At 52.6% G+C, this 18,011-nt stretch overlaps 1 protein-coding gene across 3 annotated transcripts; it reads right to left on the bottom strand.

The window, feature by feature from the left end:
- Positions 1–3,226: 3,226 nt before the first annotated feature.
- SNUPN (snurportin 1) lies at positions 3,227–17,919 on the bottom strand. Of its 3 annotated transcripts, none has more exons than XM_088148369.1 (9): positions 17,786–17,919; positions 14,583–14,757; positions 13,309–13,464; positions 11,226–11,330; positions 10,211–10,307; positions 9,471–9,568; positions 8,043–8,120; positions 7,166–7,246; positions 3,227–4,292 (listed from the first exon to the last, which is right to left on the bottom strand). In XM_088148369.1, the coding sequence occupies exons 1-9, from the start codon at positions 17,815–17,817 to the stop codon at positions 3,972–3,974; spliced, it is 1,143 nt and encodes a 380-aa protein (XP_088004495.1). In that variant the 5' UTR covers positions 17,818–17,919; the 3' UTR covers positions 3,227–3,971. The 3 variants fall into 3 exon arrangements, with proteins under 3 accessions (XP_088004495.1, XP_088004497.1, XP_088004496.1); XM_088148371.1 differs by having other exon boundaries at positions 13,309–13,468; positions 17,786–17,913; XM_088148370.1 differs by lacking the exon at positions 17,786–17,919 and adding an exon at positions 15,718–15,851 and having other exon boundaries at positions 13,309–13,468.
- Between the last annotated feature and the right edge of the window lie 92 nt (positions 17,920–18,011).

Below are 18,011 nucleotides of genomic sequence, written 5' to 3' on the forward strand. Positions count from 1 at the left end.
AAACCATCCAGGGGCTAAAAGAAAATAAAAACTCCACCACGGAGAAGCAGACGCCAGGCCCAGCATTCAGCAGCAGCTCTGGATTAACCATTAAACACCATAAACTCGAGCTTAGGGCCCCGAGGGAAAGAGAACCCCACGGAGCTTTCCCCCCAACCATCCTGCCCTCCACTCTTTCCCTGCCACTTGGCTTCAGTTTTCATGCCAAGCCATGCAAGGGCGAGGTGGGGCACCACTGCTGGGCTGCGCTCAGGGCATCCGTGGGCCTTCATCCGGCCCTGCCCTCTGGATGCGCTCGGCGAGACTTTCCCACCCTGGCCAGGGGTTGCCCTCGGCCCCAGGGCTTCTTCCCCCAGCCTGAGGCACGGAAGGGGCATCTCTCTGGGCTTCCAAAACTGGACTTCTCCCAGGTTTGGAATAGGCACGAGGTTCCTCCGCAGTGCCCTTTCTGTTTTAAAGCACAGCCGTTTTCGAGAGGGGAGGCCGAGCTTGCCATCCAAGGCGAGGCAAATGCCAATGAAAGAAAGACCCTCTCCCTTTTTTTTCTTGAAAACGCTGGGTGGAATTTACCACCACTGGATGTGGCAATGGGCAGCCGTACAGAGGGGGTAAATTCAGGAAGGGGGCTAACAGTGGACATTCATTCGGAGGAGTAAAAGTACAAAAATCTATCTGTGAGAGTGTTTCTCCACCGTGGCGACTTGAAGATGGGGGGACTCCAACTCCCAGAATGCCCCAGCCAGCCCTGGCTGGGGCATTCTGGGAGTTGGAGTCCCCCCATCTTCAAGTCGCCACGGTGGAGAAACCCTGATGTATAAGGTTGCTAAGGGTCGACACCAATGTGATGGCATGGAGTCACCCAGTATGGAAGTTCCACAAATTGCCATGTTATGCGCCTCAAGCAAATTTAACAGCCTTCGGGGCGAACGCATCGCCCGTGTGGTTACCAGAATGCGTTAAAGGGCTAGCATCGGGGGTAAAAAAATGCATGGGTGAGTATCAAGATGGTCAGGCAGCTAGCGTAGAGTGAGGAAGATGACCTTGATGGCAACACACAAGAACCGTGAAAGGGGCTGAAATGTTTTTTAGGCCCAGAACCACCAGATAACATTTGGAAGCGGCTGAATCGGACACCTCCCTACCTCACTGGGGCATAAGAAGCGGGGAGGAGGCCCGGCATAACTAGGCTTGCAAGATTTGAGCCCCTCTCGATAAAGTTCATCTTCGCCATCTTGTGTGGTTGAGTCCCTGGTCTGGTCTACCTTGCCGGGCTGACCGCTTGACCCCGCAAACCACATGCTGCCTTTTCCTGGCTCGCTCCCCCCAATTCCCCACCTGCTTCAGTCCCCAAAGCGGGGGGGAGGTGGGGGGAACCAAAAGCTTGGTTCTCAGGACGGTGCAGCTGGGAGTTACCTGCTCGGTAACATTTGGAGGTCTGCAGAACCTCACCTTGAACCCAGGTGGAACCGTGCGTGCGGAGTCCGCGCTTCTAGAATCCAGACCCCTGGTCCAAGAGGGGTGGGGCTGCCTGCTGCAAAGCCCAGGCGGAGGGCCAACTCGAAGAAGCCCTTGCTACGCGAAAGGGGTCCACGGACTGCATTCTCACCCTTCTTTTTAAAAACTTTGCAGCTTTCTCTAGCTCGCAAAGTGGTGCTGAATTCTCTCTCCCTCCCCACCCCCCCGCCAGGTCGCTTTCTCGCTGTATCAGCCATCGAATGGTTTGCAAGCCGCCTACATTCTTGGCAAGCAAAACGTGGCTTTCTGAGAACAGCGGGGCGGGGGGCAGGGTGGATTTAAAAAGGCCCACTGTCTGCTGCTGGAGAGCCACTCCGAGTTTGTAGAGAAACCCATCGCCCCATGGACATGATGTCATTTCTCTTCAAAACCACCCCGGGGCTATTCAGAGAATTGCAGGCAGGATGCAGCAGTATTTATAGCAAAAAAAAAGCTTGCATCTCGGCTCCTTTTTAACTCTCCGTTGGCTTCCTGGCCTCTCTCGCTCAAACCCAGGACTTTGAGAGCCACGGGCTTCTCGAGAGCGCGATGGAACCAGCTTCAAACCTATCGGGGCGCAAATTCGATTTTGCATTTCTTTTGTCGAGCCACTGGGGGTTTAGGCCTGCTGGCGCGCTGGTATTAAAAAAATAAAGAAACTACCAAGAGTTTGTGTACATTTCATTCACCTGAAAAAGGGAAATGTCTAGGGGAAGTTAAAAGGGGTACCTACTGAAACCCAGATGACTGACAGGACACAGAAGCACCAACCTGCAGAATGACCCAACTACAGAACGTGGCCCCTCTTTTTCCAGAATCCGAAGGAACCCAGCGCAAATCTCGATTTCTAACAGCCCTCTCAAAATGTTTCTGCCTGCAAAGAACGCCGCAAAAACAGCAAGCCGTGATCCACTGCTGTGTGTTGTGCAGGAACAAGGCCAGGGCATGAATGATAGAGGGTGGGAGTTTTCCTACTTGGCAACTCCGCCCCCCCAAAGGTGACACTTGGGAGATGATTTGGATTAAAATGGCGAGAATCCAAGTGGGGGTTCCTTTCTCGTCTAGAACGATGTGCTCCAGAATGAAGAGCGTTTCCTGTCTGGATGCCGAGAGCGAAGTCAATTTCCCAGGCTCGAAACACGGTTAGCTTTCTGACTCAGGCACCCGGGATCCTGAATTCCGAGCAACCTGAAGCTGTGAGGAAATCAGCACCTAAATCTTTACCTTCCCAAAGAGCCGCCTTTTTTTAAAAAAAAATCAAGGTTAGCCCACAGTGCGAAGCCCAGCTCTAACATGGCTTACTTGGTTTAGGCTAAGTGTGTTGTCTTGAACCCACCGAAGCTTATAAACCATGGTTTACGGCTTAGCTGGTGTTCACACGGCAACTGCCTGCGGCCTGGCCCATCAAGCAGGGTGAAACTGTGCTAATGCAAGGTGAAAACCTCATTTCTGCAAAAACAAAAAGGAATCAATGGATTTTCCATGGCTTTTCCAACCCGTAGCTAGGGAAAAAAAAACAAGGAGGAACAACCCAGGAAGGTTGTAATTCTGAGATTAGGGGGAACCCCCCAAAAAAGAGGAAGAAAGAATCAGAAAATATTCGAAATAGTCAGTGGCTCTTAGTGACTTGGAATCAGCCATTCTCTCTCATTCCCACGCAGTCATCTGAAGTCAAGGGTGACACGAAGGGTGTGTGTGGGGGGGGAGAAAGACAATTAACAATATTCCAAAGTTGTTTCCGACTTGCAAAAGTTCTTTATTTGGTGAGTCTAAAGCGTGTGACACCAAAATTCCAGACCCCAGAAACGTGGCAGAACTAGATGGAAGCCAGAAAGTTTACACACGTGCACCCTGTTTTTATCTATTCTGTTTTCTTTTATGTGAAGAGCGCACAGTGTGGCTCCTAATGTCAAATCTGTGCAGGGATGACCCCAGGGCATGGTCGAAAAAGTCAGGAGGGTGGCCAGGGGGTGCCACCGAAGCTCCGCCCACTCGGTGGCACCCCCTGGCCGCCCTCCTGACTTTTTCAACCATGCCCCGTAGGTGTTGTTGAATTTGTGCCTTTTTTGAAACTTCACCCCTCTCTCAAAACCTGGAATCCGACACCGGTGAAACGAACCCGCCTCGAAGCACATGGCAAAGCGCCTTTGCAGCGCAGCGAGCCACCCAAGGGGGTCGACTGACCCATGAGAACGGGAACCCCAGGCTGGCCCCGACTCCTCCCCAATCCGTTCAGAAGCTCAACCGTTGGCATGGACAGACTCTACTCTCAAAGGATGAGCCGAAGAAACCGCGGCATCGTTTCAGTGGGACAGAAGCCGAGACCCTCCGAAGGGAAATACTTTGAAAAGGCTTCTCATCCCCGCTAAATGCTTGTTCCCTCCGTCCCCCCAAAATATATATATATATATATGGGGTTCCTATCTGGGTGGAGGGAGGCTCCTATCGACAGATCCTGGTCACCTGCTGGTCTTTAGTCAGTTGTCCATCTGGCACGTGCCATCCTCCAGGACGGGGCGCGACGCCTCCGCTCGAGGGGTGGACAAATGCTCCAGTTCGTAACAGCCGTCTTGCAAGGCGGGATCGTCCGCGGGGCCCTCCTGCTTGCTTTTACTCCTCTTGTGCGCAATTATTTGCTGCAGCTGCTCTCCCGCGTAGCCAGGTTTGGAGGTGAGCGGGCAGGCGGGCACGACAATGCCCAAGATGTCGGACACCATGTACGGGCGCAGCCAGCCCACCAACGGCGTGCTGCCAGGGTTGTAATGAGCTTCTTTGTGATAGAAAAGGAGGCCGTCTACCTGCAACAGACACAGGTGGAAAAAAGGTGGGTCCGGGGTAGGATAGGGCGCGGGCGGGCAGAAAAGTCAAGATGGCGACAGCAACTGTGTGATTTTTTTTTTCTTTTAGAAAAAATCTTTTATATGAAGAAAAAATCACAGATCAAGTTAGCATAATGCAGTATTGTCCAAATTCTGGGAGTGGAAGTCCACCCAAGTTGCCAAGTTTGAGAAACACTGAACTAGAGGCTGTTTGGCTGGTCAGCCCCACCTGCTACTAACCAAGCTGTAGAATGACTGTCCCCCTTTCATTTCCTGAATTCAGGCCACCCCACGGGTGCCAAGAGAGCAGTGTTGTCCAAACCTGGCCACTTTAAGATGAGTGGACTTCAACTCACAGAATTCCCCAGCCAGCCATGCTGGCTGGGGAATTCTGGGAGTTGAAGTCCACTCATCTTAAAGTGGCCAAGTTTGGACAACACTGGCGTAATGAGACTTCAGAAGCAGGAACCAAATTTTTATCAAATTTGGCAGGATGTTATGGTTTACCTTAACAGTAATAGATGATGATTTGGCATACTCTTTATATATGGCAAATTCTCACATGCATCATACCCGTCTCTTGATCCACATTGTCGTAGATCTTTTTTGTATTTTCTCTCTCTATTTTTTCTATACATCTGTCTCGGATGCACGTTAACGGAGTTACCTGATATTGCTTGAAATGAAATAAAATTAAAAATCTAAAAAAACAAACAAACCCACAGAGGAAAAACAAATCCCATCGGTGAAAATGTTTTGTTTTAAGCCACAATTAACAATCCCGTAACAAATGGGTACGATATTGGCCAATTTCATAATGTTGGAAACTTAGCAGTTTCAAGACTGCAATTGTTACAGCCTGGTGCCTATACCTAAGAAATACCTAGACATCCTAAACACGTCATTCGGAACGCGTTCAATTTGCCAGGGGGCCGATTTTCACGGTCCTCAACCAAACCCCCTTGCTGCATGAAAGTTTAGCAATATACAGAAAGCGCTTGTCAGGTATGTTCTATTTTCAAATGCTTACAAGCATTCCAATTTAAAAAAAATAAAATCCAAGTCTAACTAGGTATTGGGCTGAAAGCGACGTTTAAAGCCATCCACACAGGATGCTGGTTTTCTCCCACCCCACCGCTTCTAAATCAAGTACTTTTTCAGCTAATGAAAAACCCCTCCGATCCCAGTCATGTTAGGAAAACGGGACCTTTCCCAGAAATGCTTTTAGCTTTTGCTGACGTGCAAACTGGTGACCAACGCAAGAGCTATGGAGGCCTCCCCCTACATTCCCAAGGGGGAGTGGAAGAGAAAGTGACGTGTTCTGGGCTGTTTTAAGATCTTCCTTGCACGAGCCAGGGGAGGAAAAACACACCACCCTGAAATCTGTCCCAGGGCCCACCTCTTGGTGCAGTGGGTCGCGCTCTCTCCATCCCCCCCGCCAGTTCTTCGCTTCCCCGTTGCCTCTCCCCCTGCCCCCTGCCAGAAAAACAGAGTTTTCTATTTCTTTGGGAAACAGCAAGACGCAGAGGCTGACCGAAAGGCCCGCTGCGAGGTTTCCCAGGGTTCCAGCAGCTTCCAGTTCAACCACTGGGCTGCAAAGAATGAGGACCCCGAGGGGAGGAGTGGAAACTGGGACGCCGATGAGAGAGGGATGGCCGAGGCGCGGAAGGGCTGGTCGGAGCCATCGGGAACCTGGGAATATCACGGTCTCGTAGCTAAGGGGGTGGCCTGCTTCCAGCCACTCCAAATCCCCCCCTTTTGCAAAACTCTCAGCAGGCAAGCAGGAAACCTTTTTGCAAAAACGTTGATCAATACCAATAAGGGATGGATCACTTTAGTGCCAGGCTCCCTGAAAGGTGCCAGCTAGACAGGGCAATTCTGGGAGTTGTAGTCCAACACTCCTAGTGGGGCACCAGGTTGGAGAAAGCGGGAGAGTTATTCCAAGAGCTCAGAACCCAACCACATAAATTGCTGGGTGGAGGCAGCTGAGTCTCAGCCCCTGGTTTTGTCTAAAGTCGGAAGCTACCGGCTGGACGGGAGACCACCAGGAATCCAAAGATCGTGGGTAGACTGCGATGTCAAGAAAGCACCGTGGAAGCCACTTCCTTACTGTTGCCACGAAAACTGCCTGGGTATGTCCAGGAGCTCACCAAAGTCGAAGGAGGGTTTCCCTTAGGGGGCGCATGCCTCGAACGGGGGACCTCCAGCAATCTTGTGGGGGGCCAGACTTTCTGGCCACGGACGCTGTGCTTCCACTGAAAGCCCAGCAGGGGGAGCTCCCTGCTTTGGGAACCCATCAAGGTGGGAGGGTGAGTTTGCTTCAGCACCCAGAGAGCTGAGCTGGGCTGGGTGCTGGCATCTGGAGGGTGCTCCCTCGGGGCCCTTTTCGTTGGAGAACCCCTGCAGACCCAGTCTCACATGCAAGCAACGAAAGGAAGATGTAATGGAGATGCCTGCATGCTAACAAAGTAAGTCTGAAATGGGGGGGAGGGGGGCAAGGATGGCTTGGAGAGACCCCCCCACCTTCTAAGCCTGTGCAAACAGCTTGTGGGGAGGAGGAGGCAGGCTACAAAGAAAGGGATGAAGCAAGGACCCTTTCTTGGGTCGTGGGGAAAGGCCCAAGAGGAGGGCAGAGAATGGAGAGAGAGAAGAAAAAATCTGGGAAAGGGCCGTAAAAAGAAAGACCGGGGCAAGGAGCTTCTGGCATCCGTTCTCAACATTTGGGGATGCTCTGCCAGGCCGGGAGAGAGAAGCAGCGCTGCCAGCTGGAACACTGTTCGATTCCACCCCAGGAAGAGTGGCCGTTTCTACCAGTGAACCCCAAACTTGGAGGCCGGCAGGGGATGGCTTACCTCGAAGGAGAACGTCATCGCCAGGACCTCACACAGGCTGGCCGGGTTGCAGGAATAGCTCTTCAGGCCCACGAACCTAAACTGGTAAAGAGGACAAAGAAGTCGGAGTCACAACAAGCATAAACAGGCCTGGTGCTTTATTTGCTGGGTGAAGGTGAAGCGAAGCCTCCAGGTTTAGAGGCAGTCTACCACCAAACAGCTCAGGGATATGGGGTGGGAGTCACCGTGTGCAAGTTGGGCGGCCATATAAATGTGCTAATCAATCAATCAATCAATCAATCAATCAATCAAGCCACGCCAAATCAATAACGTGGCTCTCCTTCTCTAATGTGAGTAAAAAATAAAGTAAAATGAAATCAAATCAAATCAAATGAAAGTATAGCTTTGTGAAAGCCTCTCCATTATTTAAAAACAGTTAGATTCTCCCAGCTTCCCCTGCCCCCTTAGGAGAAGAGAATATGCATCAGGAATAAACTTTTATCTGGAGAAGAAGCTGGCAAATTTCTATCTGCATTTGTTCAAAGCAACAGGGCCATCTCTTTCCAACACAGCCTGCTGGGAAAGAAAAAGCAAGGCCCAATTTAATTTTCCAGAAGGTGACATCCGGGAGGTGGCATTTTCCTCGAGAGAACACATCCACGACTGAGAACGGCTGGGAGGGGGCGGCGTGAAGCAAATTTACGCTGAAATTAACTCCGCCGCGGATTGGAAATTAACTTCACCGCAGTCCGTGTGGCAGAATCAATACAAGACGAATGCTTCATTGCGTAATGCCCGACTCACATGCCCGCGACCCTAAATTGACCAGCTTCGAGATTCCCGTGAATTAAAATCTAACCCGCTTGCATGATCTGGTCAAAAGGAAGAAGTGACTCACTGGGTTAAGCCGGCTCTTCTCCGCCAAGCCGCTCTCCTCTTGCATTTTGGAATGCAGCCAGTAGAATCTGAAATCTGTCTGGAGAAGGGAAAAGGGGGCAAGACGTGTGAAAGGCTGGCTGCCCCCAACGACTGAGAGCTCCACGCCGCGTCTGCAAGCGCAAGCAGAGCCCAAAACGTTTCCCAGGACCGCCTCAACCGCCGCGTTGCGGAGGTCGCACGGAACAGCCTTCGCGGGACGGTGCCCGTCTCTTTCCGAAGCCCAGCGGGGGGCTGAGGTTCTGGATTTTGGAACGACGGTTGCTCGAGCGTCCAGGAAGCCTCATCGACGGAGCACGAGGTCCTCGGGGCTTTACACACCCAAAGGCAGCAAACTGCAGAGTTTGTTTCCTGCGACTTAGCAGATCAGGAAATGAACTCCGCGAGAAATACTGGAATTTATGGATATAGAGGATAGCCTCAGGATCTCGAAAGCCCGGCTGGGTTTCCCCTCCCTCTTATCTCAAAGAGTTAAGGCAGAGTCAGTTTTCAGGGTCTTGCTAAGGTTCTCTTCCGGTCCCCGGCTTCAATCCTGTTTGGCTAATGACCACATCTCTTCCCCAAGGTCATCTCTGCAGTTCTCTAACCCAGCCCCTCTTGTGGGATTTATTTATTGATTTATATTTCAAATCTGGTCACCGCCCATCTCGCTAGGAAGCGACTCTGGGCGGTTTACAGTAAAAACAAGAATAAATATGAATTAGACTACAATAAAAACCATATTCATACGTAAATAATACTATCTTCCAAGGTACTGCTGGTAGATAATAGAATAGAATGGAATAATAGAATAACAACTTTACTGTCATTCCAGTATACACTATACACCAAGTACATAATAAAATGAAATTCCGTTGCAATTGGCTTAAAATCATACACTTAAATACAATTGAGATACCTGAGTTACTATAAAATATACATTCTATACATTTGATATTAAACATTCAGACATCTAATAGCCTGGGGGACAAAGCTATTTCCCAATCTGGCTAAGGGTATTGACCTACAGGAGCATCTTCAAGGTGCTAGCCACCCCCAGGGCTGGTTGTCCCTCTTCTCGCCCCACACCAGGTCTTCACCCCTTTCTGGAGGTCGAGAGAGTAGGGGCCTGCCTCACCTCTGGGGGGAGGGTATTTACCTTTAAGTAAGCAACTTTGAGGGCAGCGTGAGTGGGTTTGAAGGAAAACAGAGGAGAAAACATCCACAAGGATGGGCAGGCCAGGTTCATGCAGTACAGCTGATTTAACCTAGTTTCTGGGTTCACCCAAGCCCTTGAATCCTAGGCTCACCCAACATCCGAAGCCACAAAATGCCAAATTGAGGTTAACACTAACCAAGCTTAGGAGGCACTTCCTATTTGACCTAGTTGTGTGAGCTCAGCCATCATTACCTGACAATCATAGACAGGGTGTCCCCGCCAACACATCACGTCAAGGATGTAGTACGTCTGCTGAATCTCATTGTAGATGCAATCCAAGATGGTGTACTCTGAAAGCATCACCAACAGAGATTAGTCTTTACGTTAAGTTCCGACTGCAGCATTAACCAGGATGTGCAAAGGTTTCTGTTTCGGAGAACTCCAGAATATTCTTTTCTCCTCTGGAAGGAAGATTCTAGAAAAGTGGCCACCTTCAGGAATGGCTAGATCAGCAAAATCCAGAGATGAAATGAAACATTTTGGAGTTCCCTGGAACGATGCATTCCAGAAATGTGTTGCACTTACACATATTCACGAAGGATTATTATCAGGAGAAGAGCCATCATTCTGTAACATGAGAAAATGAATCTGCAGCATTTCCATTTACGAGGATCAGATAATGGGAGATAGAAAAGAAGTTCTCCTAGATATTAGGATATATCAAGATGGAGGGAAGCACTAGGGGTTCTAGGCTGCAGTGCTCCATGTGCAAATTGCTGATTTATCCCCAGTGGGGACTGTTAGCACTTCTTATTATTCTGCTAAGGTGAGAAGGAAGACAGCCCCTCCAAAAAACCAGGGGAGTTAGAAAGACTTTGATCACGTAGTGCTGCAAAAGGAAGGCCTGGAGAAGCTGACTTGATTTTGTCCTTGCCAATAAGAGTAACAACAACAGTAATGAGGATTATGAGGATAAAAAGTTGGAAATTCACCTTTCCCTGTTGCTGAGTTATGTCGGTTCCCACCGGGCAAAAGAGAAGGGAACCGATTGACGCAGTAACCGCTTTTGGTGTATGCTGCTGTGGTGCCCTAAAGGGGTGCAAAGCAAGAAAAAAGAAATGAGAGTGTGGTTTTCAGGGCAAAGGGTCCACTTGACCTGGGCACCTCGGCTTGGACTTGGGAAGGAAGAAGAAGAAGAGGAGGAGGAGGAGGAGGAGAAGAAGGTGAAGGAGGAGGAGATGGAGAAAGAGAAGAAGGTGGTGGAGAAGGAGGAGGAGATGGAGAAAGAGAAGAAGAAGGTGGAGAAGGAGGTGGTGGAGGAGGAGGAAAGAGGCAGCCCACCCCTTTCTGCTCCTCTTCTGTGACTATCTCACTGTTCAAAGATTCCTGGAGTGTTTACCAACATATGAAACAAAAGCAAAGAACGAAGAGAGCATTTTAACCACCAGAGGAGGGACACGGGAGTATTCAGAAAAACACAACACCCACAGAGAAGGCCTGAAAGGTTTAAAAGAAGGCTGAAGGTAGACGCTTCAGGCCTGCCTGGTTATGAAAACACAGCTTCACCACAGGGAAGCAAAGGGAAAGACTTTGCAGCACGGGCTGTGCCATTTTCGTCAGGCCAGGCAAGGCTGAGGCCTTAAGACTGGGATGCTGGGGCCAAAACGGCGCCTGTTTCTTGAGAAGCAGCACTGCTCTCCTTCAGCGTGCCCCGTTCTGAAAACGTGGCAGGAAGAGGGTCTGTTAGCTGTTTTCTCGCCTGGCTAGCAGGAAAACCAACAGCCACGTATTTATGTACCTCCTGCCTCTTCATCCAGGAGCACGAGGCGATATACACACGGCTCTCACCTTCTTCCCCACAACAGTCTGGAGAAGTAGGTTAGGCTGAGTGAGAGGGACTGGCCCAAAGTCACCCACGAAGTTTCCATGGCCAAGAGTGAACTTGAACCCGAGTTTCCTGTTGCCACTCCAACCCTCAACACGTTGGCTCTCCGCCTGGTTTCGTACCTTGGACGCCACCACTAGAGCTCTCTTCCCTGTAGGGCACACCACGAAGAGCCATTCCTGATCTAAATCCGGGGGGACATCGATCAGCCACTCCGAGAGCATCAGCTGCAGAGAAGGGGAAAGAAAATGGACCCATTGATTGTCCTGAAAGTTCCAGAACGAGAAGGAAAACTATCTGACCTCACTGAAGAAACGGAAAGTTTGTAGGTCAGCTTCTGAGCGCCTGCTGAGAATGTCCAAGATCTGAGGTTCGATCCCTGATGTCTCCAAGAGGAAACTCTGAAATCCCCTGTCCAGATGAACCAACAGGGCACCTGAGCATGGCTCCTTAGGTTCTCATTTCCCAGGTCACCAAATCACAGGATCCAGCCAATCCAGAGAACCTAGGATGACTCAGAAGCTGGATATCGGAGGGGGTCTCAGCAGGGCAGACTTGCTCCAGGTGCCTTCTTGGACTGCTATCCAACAGGGCCCAAGGAGGTGAACCTGCCCACCTACCCCTCTCTTCTTCCCAAGATCAAACTAGCTCCTACTCCCTGAGTTTTCCAAAAGCCGCCAAAGCTTAGCTTTTCAACGGATCCTAAGGTAAGTTAGAACCCCGTGGGATGTTCACCATTTCTTGGCGACCATCCTTTTCTTGGTAATTCTATTAGTGATTGCTAGATGCCTTTTTCTGACCTGGCTTTGTGTTTTTCACTTGGCTGAAAGAGTGGAAGGGACACCACGCAGTGTCCCCCCCGGAGCAGTTTATAAAGCCTAGTGAGTGAGTGAGTGAGAAGAAAGGAACAAGCAGCAGAAAAACTCAGCCCTGCGCAGTCTCGGTAAGAACAGTGAAGCTGCAGGTGCAACCCGAGAGGCCTTGGCCCTAATGAAGGGAGCTGGTGGCCTCGGATGATAATTTTTCAGGGAAACGATAAGGCCGGCCTTGCCGAGTGACTCAGCCGTAAAAATAATTCTCAACAGTGAAGATGACAGGATTTGCTGAAATGCCTAAATTGACTTGTTTGACTAGCGAAAAGACAATATCTACATTTATCGGTGAATGGAAACCCCCAACAGACTTTGTGCTTAAAAAAGAAAAAAAAATGAACTAGTGATTTACGGTTTTGGTGATTAGACAGGATAGATTATAGGAAGAAGAGAGTTGGAGGATACTGAAGGACTTTTTTTAAAAAATAACAATTTTATTGTAGCCAACAAATGTAAGAAATGGGATGCGAAAATATGGTTATATAAAAAAACCGAGACCTTCAACCTTTGCTCTAGTGTAAAGTTTATTTTATGTATGTAGATGTAATCCTTTCCCTTTTCTTTGATTTTGCTTTTTAGTTGTTTTTTTAAAAAAAGATTGGATGCACGAGTGAAAGGAGAAGAAAAACAGCCTGGAAAAGTATAACAACTAAAAACAATAACAGTTAAGTTTTAGCTGTTTTAATTGGTTTTTAACGGCTTTCACTTCAGTTGTTTATTTGTAACTAATTAGTGTTTTCTGTTTTTAAGTGTGTGAACTGCCCAGAGTTATGTACGCGAAATGGGCGGCTATATAAATTGAATAAATAGAAAAAAACCAAATGAACTTAAGACAATTTCCTTATACCTTTGTCAAAAACAAGATTAATGATTTTTTTCATGAACTGGCTAAAGTTGCATTCGTGCCATTTAATTGCTAAATGATGCTATTTAGCCTCTAAATTAAAAAAAAAAGCTCCTTTTGAACTTTTCGGAAACTTTTGTATGGGACATCCTGCCCACGGTTTCATACTTCGCCTTTTGAGACTCGAGTCCTTTTGATGGGTTCGGGCTTTAGCGACTGGGGTGATGCTGTGAAACGCAGCTTGCATTTCCTAAGTTTTCCAGGGAAGCTGAGCTTTTGGATACATCACGCACACAAACTCATCCGTGGGTTTGACGAGCATCCATCCACAAGAGAAATATTTAACATACCTATCTATTGCATCAGCCTGTTAATTAAAACCTGTAATTTGAGGCCTCATTTGGAGGCCCAAACCATTAATGAATAAAATGATAGAAAAGTAGGAGAACCAACCCCTATTTTTTGCTCTGGATTATGTCTGTTGCTCACCTGGTTGGCATATTGTCTGGGCAGCTTCTTCACCATCTCCACCTCCATGTCTTCCTGATTTCCATCAGCATCGGCTTTCTCTCCCACCTCCTCCTCCTCCGTGTACTTCCAGTCATCCTCTGCCAGCCTTCTAGCATGGTTTATATAATCCAGTCGCTTCCTTGACACACACACACACACACACACACACAAAATAATAAAATTTAACCCTACGTAGGAAGACACACCTCAAAGGGACAATAGGAAGACGAGCTTGCGATTTAGAAGTTACCTGCAAAGGCAACTTTAATTGCCTTAATTCTCTACCTTGCTTGAATAATTACTGCTCTCGGATGAGCAATAGATGGGCGTTTTGGAAACCGTTCTGTCTCAAGGCTTTAAAAATGGAGGGTCCTACTAGATCAAGCCAAGCTCCCACCCGCCCTCCCTCCTGTCTTGAAGCACGGCTGTAAATAGGGGAAAAAAAGAAAACGGAATAAAAAGTAGATTAGCGATTTTGAACCCCGACCTTGGAAAGCCTGAATGAATGAACAAACTATCATGTTCTGTATTTAGTATCCAAGGCCGCCTTATTAGCTGGGGAAGGAGCCCTTTTCAAACGGGCAGCTGACGAATTCTCGGTCTTTGAAGAATGCAGTGAGGCTTTGCATTTTATCAGCTGCAGAGAATGGTAGGAAATAATCTCTGAACGCAGCAATGGGTTTTCTCAGAGGTGGAGAAGGGGCCGAGTAGGATGAATCAGGCCATCAGGCCGTTTCTCACACTCAGCAACCTCAGCTCCTCAACGTTTGGCAACAGATAGCTCGGCAACACCTTATTGGTCGGGAACGGCAATTCACCCTGGTTTCTCTGCAGAAGGAACCCTGGTCCCTACTTTCCAATCATGTTGTTGCCAGGAGATTATCGTTTTTTAAACCCAGGAGTTTTCATCGGTGTCAACCCTCGAAAAACAGATCGACTGAAAATATGCCCCCCCCGCAGCAAGCGTCGGCCATGGGCGAGCACATCTGTTTAAGTTTGTGCTTAAAAAGCTGTTTATGATTTCATATCTGGACACTGTTAGCTGTCCCGAGTCTCATTATGGGCAGCTGTAATAAATGCGATAAAAATAAGGATGCTTTAGAAAAGGAAGTCAACAGTAAAAGGAAAGAAAGGAAGAGGAATACAGGCTGCTCGGAGGAGGAAAAAGCAAGCCGGGACGGCCCGTTCTCTGTTCCAGACCGCGCAGGACGGATCTCGAGACGCCCCGGGGGAGGCGCCCGCCGCGCACTTACGTCCTCTGCAGCTCCAGCAGCCGCCGCCTCCGCTCGCCCTGCTCCAGGGAGCTGTACTTGGACTTGTACTGGGCCAGGCGCGGGTGGGGCGCCGCGGGGCTGTTCAGGTCCTGCGAGACGGCAAAGTTGCAGGCCAGAGCCCGGCTCAGCTCCTCCATCCTTCCCCCGGGGCGGCCTGCGGGGCAAGAGGGAAGGAGAGTGGCACATTTCCTCCGGGCCACTGCTTCGCAACCTCGGCCACTCGGAGGTGGGTGGACTTCAACCCCCAGAATGCCCCAGCCAGCCTTGCTGGGAGTTGAAGCCCACCCATCTTCAAGCGGCTAAGGTTGAGGAGCCCTGCTCTGGGCAGGCGGGCCGGTGAGCATGCCAAGGGAAGTAGCCAATTTTCTAGGGTGGCACACTGACGCCTGCACCCGCTCCCCCAACAGCTGCAGGCACGCCATGCACTTAACCCCCCCCCACGTTAACCGAGGTGTGTTGTGTTGCCTGAGCAGCCCCCCCAAATGCAAGGAGGGGGGCTGAATCGGCCCGTTTTCTGGGCTGGCACACTGAGGCAGCCACCCGCTCCCCCACCAGCTGCATGCGCTAAATGCAGCCCCCCCAGCATAAACTGAGGTCCGCTGGGTTGCCCGAGCAGCCCCCGTGCAAGGAGAGCCCCTTCCAAGCGGGCACCGAGGCCGCCCCCGCCCGCGTTAACCGGGGTTCCCCGCGCGGCCCGCCCCGCCCCACCCCGGCCAGGCTTCGGGGCCTGCGGCTGTGGGCCACGCCAGGCTATCCCGGCTAAGGCGCTCCGGGCCCTGCAGCGGCCGGACGCCCCCCCGCCCCCCGCGAGAGGGCTGGTGCTGCAGCCCCCATCATCCCCAGCCGGGGTAGGCCCCGTAGCGCGGCCTCTCCTTGCAGGGGCAGGGAGAACAGGCAGGATCCTAACTGCGGGGGGGGGGGAAGAGGGGAAGGGAGACCGCCACCCACTCCCATTCCAGAGACCGGCTTGAATGCACTTTGCACATGCCCAGAGAGCTGGGTGTTTTTGTTTTGTTTGGCTCATCGGCTGCATTCCCACAGCCCGAGAACGAGGGAGGAAAGAGGGTGCCGGCTGGGGAAAGGCCCCGCTCCCAGGTCGCCCCGCGCCGCTTACCCGGCCCGGCCCGGCCTGCTCGCCGCCACGCGGGATTCGAACCCGCGCACTCGCCTTCCGGCGCCCGCGGCCAACGGAAGCGCGCCCCGCCCCTTCCTCTTCTCCGCGCGTCACTCGGAGCGTGAGAGGCGGGGCCTCCGGAAGCCCCTCCCCCTCCGCTTCGCCTTCTCCCTCCCCCGCCACCCGCCCACTGGGCCGACCTGGAAGCGGCGCATGCGCGCTGCTTCAAGGTGGAAGGTCCAGCTGCCTTCGCTAGAAGCAACGTGGGGAGGCGTGCGTGGACGCGGAGGCGGGCTTATTTGGAGGCGGAGCTTAAAAAGAGGAGCTGGCCCTCCGCTCCGAAAGCACTGTACTCGCCCTCTTCGGTGGGTGGGGGGCGCCTGGCGACCTCGAAGCGTGGCTTGCAATCCATGTTTTCAGTGTTTCTCAACCTTGGGCCCTTGCAGGGGGTGGACTTCAACTCCCAGAATTCCCCAGCCAGCCAGGCTGGCTGGGGAATTCTGGGAGTTGAAGTCCACCCCCTGCAAGGGCCCAAGGTTGAGAAACACTGATATAGGTGCTTCGACGGCTTGTGATATATAATGGAGCACCAAAACCCGGCACCGTTTTTCAGAGATGGACCTTTTGCTCGCCACTCAGATTTCGTGGGGAACCGGGCGGGTTGTGATGGGAAGCGTGGACCCCAAGGAAGGGTTGTGATGGCAGGCTAAGCTTGGCGGAGGGAAGATGCCAGGGGACCCCCAATGGAAAGGAGGCGTCGAGAAGCGGCCTTCCGCACCTGGCCCCTGCTAGGCTGGACATCCTGGGTCAGCCCAGGGTGAGGGCGGGTGTCCTCTCGCAGCCCTGGAGGCCGTTGGAACCCGCCACCTCGATGGGGCCATGTTGGTGCCGCTGGCTTGCTAACAGAAGAGAAGGTCTCCATGGAGTCCTTGATGCTCTTGAGCTGGGGTTTGGCTGCTAGACGTCTCATGCCCCCACCAGGTAGCCTCCCTGGTGATGTCCTCACCAGCCCTGATGCTGCTACCTCGTGGGGTCAGGAGACGTCTCCAGCCACCCCTCCCGACCGGCTCAGAGAGAGCCGCAGGACTCCTCGCTGACCGAGTCCTCGTCCCCCATCCACGCCGTTCCGAAATGCGGAGCCATCCTCGGCTTGCAGCAGAGCGCGGGGAGGGGGCGTCCTGCTGAACCCCCGTCGAAAGGATCGGTGAAGTCTGATCTGGGGGAAAGAAGGAGCTTCCGCTGGCGGGGCGCGGGAGCCAGCGGAGGGTCCCTTCCCCGTCCTGGCCGCGCGGCTCCAGGGTCCCGCCCCGGGTCCCGCGGAGGGCAGAGGCGGGGGCTGGCTCCCGTGCCAGGGGCGAGCCGCGGAGGCAAGGCGGCGCCCGCCCTCCGCGGCTGCCAATAGAGGGCGGCCGGCGCTCTGGCCGGCCCGCCCGCCCGCCGCGTCCGCGGGTCGCTTTGCGCCCGGAGCTTTTGGCAAAACTTCGCCGCTGCAGCAGCTGCGCCCGCGCGTCGCGGAGCGGCCCGGCGGGTGAGCCACTCCGAGGAGCGCGCGGAGCCCGCCGAGCCTGGTGGCCCTGCGACCCCGCGGTCGCCCGCCCGTCGAGGCCAGCTGCGCCCCGCCGCCGCCGGCAGGGCTAGAGAGCCGGCGGCCGCCCGCGGGCGCGCGGAGGAGGAACCGGGCCAGCCGCGCGGAAACGCGGACGGGGATCAGCCGGAGCGAGTTCGCGACGCCTGCCCGCCCGCCGCGCCGGCGCTCGTCCCGGAACAGCGCAGCCCGTCCTCCCGCGGCGAGGCGCGGCCAGGAGGCGCCTTCGGCTGCGCGCAAGGTGGCCCGGGTCGCGAGCGGCCGAGGCGGCGTTGGCTCGTCCCCCAGCGCCTCGAGTGGCGGGGACTGCTGCCCGCGCCCCGTCCTTCGTCCCTGGCGCTGTCCCTCGCCCTCCCGGAAGCGCCTCCGGTGGAACCGGTTGGATTCCTCGCCCGGCCACGGCTCGGCCCTGCGCGGCTGCCCAAACGGGGGCTCCGCCGCCCCTTTTGGCTCCCTGCAACTCCGGGGAAACTTCGTTCTTACCGACTTCTCCAAGCTCTGGAGTGAATAGCCATTCTGCCAATCCTGATCTTGCATCATCTTCATCCTCCTCCTCCTCCTCCTCCTCATCGCGCAATCGGATTGCCAGTGGCTTTGCCGTAAACCGAAGCGGGCGCACGGAAAGCCAGTTTCCCGGGGAGCGATATTCTTCTTTTTTTAATCTACCCTGCTGGTGATCTGCTTTACGTTGTCCTGGTTTCTGAGCAGC

Source organism: Python bivittatus, unplaced genomic scaffold (assembly GCF_059951505.1).
Source record: "Python bivittatus isolate LINGU-HERP-01145 unplaced genomic scaffold, Pbiv_v1 ctg000530_np1212, whole genome shotgun sequence".
NCBI classification, from domain to species: Eukaryota; Metazoa; Chordata; class Lepidosauria; order Squamata; family Pythonidae; genus Python; species Python bivittatus.